The sequence below is a fragment of the Triticum dicoccoides genome, chromosome 7B (assembly GCF_002162155.2).
Source record: "Triticum dicoccoides isolate Atlit2015 ecotype Zavitan chromosome 7B, WEW_v2.0, whole genome shotgun sequence".
Classification (NCBI taxonomy): domain Eukaryota; kingdom Viridiplantae; phylum Streptophyta; class Magnoliopsida; order Poales; family Poaceae; genus Triticum; species Triticum dicoccoides.
Window position 1 is genome coordinate 744,499,868 of NC_041393.1, and position 3,324 is coordinate 744,503,191.

General features: G+C 52.2%; 1 protein-coding gene across 1 annotated transcript; it reads right to left on the minus strand.

Moving 5' to 3' along the window:
- Nucleotides 1–260: 260 nt before the first annotated feature.
- Nucleotides 261–1,243, minus strand: LOC119335837. The gene has a single exon (XM_037607902.1). The coding sequence runs from the start codon at nucleotides 1,241–1,243 to the stop codon at nucleotides 332–334; it is 912 nt and encodes a 303-aa protein (XP_037463799.1). The 3' UTR covers nucleotides 261–331.
- Between the last annotated feature and the right edge of the window lie 2,081 nt (nucleotides 1,244–3,324).

Here is a 3,324-nt window from a genome sequence, read left to right on the forward strand (position 1 = left end):
CCCATTCACCATCGTAAGCTGACAAACAAAGAATGGAAGTGCATCGAGGATCGGTTTGAGAAGAAACTGAGTTGCTGTAAGGGCAAACTCATGTCACATGAAGTCCGATTGATTCCTATTAATTCGGTGCTCACGAGTATGCCTATGTTTCTCTTATCTTTTTTCGAAGTCCGAGTTGGAGTTAGGAAAAGGCTGAACTTCTATCAAAAAATTCCTTCTTCTATTCATCATCTACTTAACTTTTTTTACAGTTACACTGGATTGCTAGCACTAATTTCATTAGTACTACAATTAGGATGGATCATGGATGATATAGTGATTAGTAGTAAAGCTAGAAGATGTGGAGCGTGTGGATGTTGAGGAGCGCGACCCTGGTCTGCACGAGGCTCCGGAACACCTTCTCACTGCCGGCCTCCAGCTCCTCGATGCACTCCTCCAGCTCCTCCAGCCTCTCCGCCACGGCCGCCACCGCCATCCCCTCCTCCCCACACCCCGGCGCCGACGACTTCTTGTTCTTCTTCACCAGGCACACCAGCGCTGCCGTGCCCTTGCACGAGCACGACTCCGCCTCCACGGACCCGGACATGGCCGCCACCGCGCCGAACAGCGCGGCGGACCCCGACGCCGTCGCCGCGGCCGACTCCATCAGCAGCCCCGTCACCTCCACCTCCGCCGCGCTGCCTTGGCTGCCGCCGAGGATGCTCAGGCGCGAGGGCCGGACGGCGGACTCCTTGGCCGTGGCGGCGAGGCGGGCGAGCTCTTGGCCGGCCCTGCGCTGCGCCCGCACGGCGGAGGCAAGGCGCGCCCCGTCTCGTCGGCGCACGGCGGCCAGCGCCTCGGCGACGTCCTGCTTGAGCGCGACCACGGCCTCCTGGAAGCAGCCGTGCGCGTCGGCGAGGCGGAGGAAGGAGTCGAGGAGGCGGTCCACGCTGCCGCCGGCGCCGGAGAGCGCGTCCTGGGCCTCGGGCAGGTCGAGCAGGTCGCCGAGCGCGGCGTGGAGCGCGTCGACGTGCGCCAGCCCCGCTGCGACTGAGGCGGCCAACGCCGCTGGGCCCTGCTGCGCCCAGGCGCGCACGGCGCGGATGTGGGTGTGGAGGTGCGCCAGGATCGGGTGCGACCGGCACGGTAGGCTTACGGACCGCGCATGGTACGATGACGACGGCGCCGCGCGCGGCTTGGAGGAGGACGGCGACCTCGACGGGCTCAGCGGGAAGGAGATGGAGCGCACGAAGGCGCGCGCCATGGCCGCCGAGCTGGACACTCCTAGAGCTGGAGTAGATAGCTAGGCTTGATGATGGTTCGCAGGTGCGTGCGTGCGTGTTTGCGTCTGTGTGCCGTTGCTGGCTTATAAAGATGGAGACGCGGTGATCCCACCCAGCTGAGCTCCCTCAGTTGACGTATCAGTTGAGCTGTTGTCTGACAGTGACACGCGGGCGTGCACGTGTGAACGAAGGTTTCAGCTGTACCGTTGTGTCAGACAAGACACGTGTGAATGTCAGGATCCTTCTTGGTTTCTGGCCTCTGTTTTAATTCCTAAAATTTTTGTGATTGCAGATCAATCGCCTGAACAAAACCAGGTTTCATGAACGAGATTTAGCAGAGCAAGGGACCAATAATATCTAATTTACGTGGCTTCAAAACTTTTACCTAATTCAACGGTAACCTTGTTGCACATAACCCAGATTTCGTTTGTTAAAATGGTGAAACTTGATTTTTGACATGGCCCTAATTCCTGAAACTGAGGAAGTATTTACACTTTTCAGTCAATTAACAGACACATTACTAATGCTCCAGGAGGATGTAAGTTAGATGCCACCCTATAAGACACGCCTCATGGCATGAGCAAAGTTCCAATTGGAAATAAAGAAATGTTTAACAGTTGAAGAACCAACCAGTGCCACACCACATATCAAACCCCAAGTTTAACACCATGTGTATCTTATTGAGAGGGGTGCTCTTTTGGTGGGAGGCTACGTTCACCTTAATAGCAAGGTGTCTGTGGTGTCTTCATCAATCTTAAGATATACCGGATCAATCGCTCGTTCATAAGGATTAGTGTATTTGCGTTTATGTGAGCATCTGTGTTTGCCATTATCAGAAGAGAAAATTAATTTACCGGCATTTTTGTGAGAGTTCAATAAATCCTTTTTTTTGACGTAACTGTAAATCCTAATTAAAGAAAAGGTTTTTGTAGGGTTTCATTGAAGCCACGGAAATATAACTTTGGTGGAACACACTAATTTAGTTATTGGTTACAGCCTGTTCTTAGGCTTTATTTTCTGAATCTCGATCAGAAACCTGATATTTTGCTCAGGTTGCCGATCTGAAATCACAGAAAAGAAATGGAGAAAAAACAGAGGCCAGAAACCGAGAGCAGATCTCAGCAGGCAATAGGATGCCACTTGCCTTGTCTGACAGACAGCTAAAAACCTCACGTCGCGTTTCACTGTCAGGCCACATTGCGTCTGGACTGATAGTAGCACTACTTGAGATGTAGTATATGAGCTTAGCATATATTATCCGCTTAAAGTAGTGCCTCAGAGCACTGCAGCACAGCTAATCATGTCCACGATCAAGCACAACAAAACAACGGAGCCAGGCCTCTCACCACATAGGTTATGCCGCGCCATGCATGCGATGTGAGCACATGATCACTACTACTCCCTCCATTTTTAAATATTTGTCTTTCTAGAAATTTCAACAAGTGACTACATACGAAGCAAAATGAGTGAATCTACACTCTAAAATATGCCTATATACATCCGTATGTGGTAGTCTATTTGAAATCTCTAAAAAAAGAAATATTTAGGAACGGAGGGAGTAGAATGCATCCGCATGAAAACTAACACGCAAGCATGAATGGTTCGTTAATGACATGCACCTGCACGGTAGTTGGTTCCTTTGCGCTTTGGTCGCCAGCACGTCATCCATCCATGTGCAGCAAGCGGTGTCGTCGCCCCGGGAGACGGCCGGCCCGGCGCGGCCGACACGATCCCATCTCGGCCGGGCGCGCAGGTGACAGGCCGTGCGCGCTGGGCGTGACACCGTCCTCTTATTTTGACGTCTTTTGTATAGACATGTACCTCTAACTGTGATTGTATCATTGTATGTACATATTGTGTCCTGCAGCGCGCGTGCTCCCCAACTGCTGTGCTTTGTCATCTTGTTAGACGGTCGAATCAATCCGCGTGGCCATGGAGATTCGAGGTGGACATGCTGGGGGTGCTTGACAAAATTGTTTTTTCTGTCTCCCACCTGATACGGCGTCTACCAAATTGCCTACCCGTCACCACCTTGGTGTCAGTACTCTCGTCGGAAATGCCA

Excerpts from the sequence above, each read along its gene's own strand:
- LOC119335837 (XM_037607902.1), bottom strand. The coding sequence starts at position 1,243 with ATGGCGCGCGCCTTCGTGCGCTCCATCTCCTTCCCGCTGAGCCCGTCG.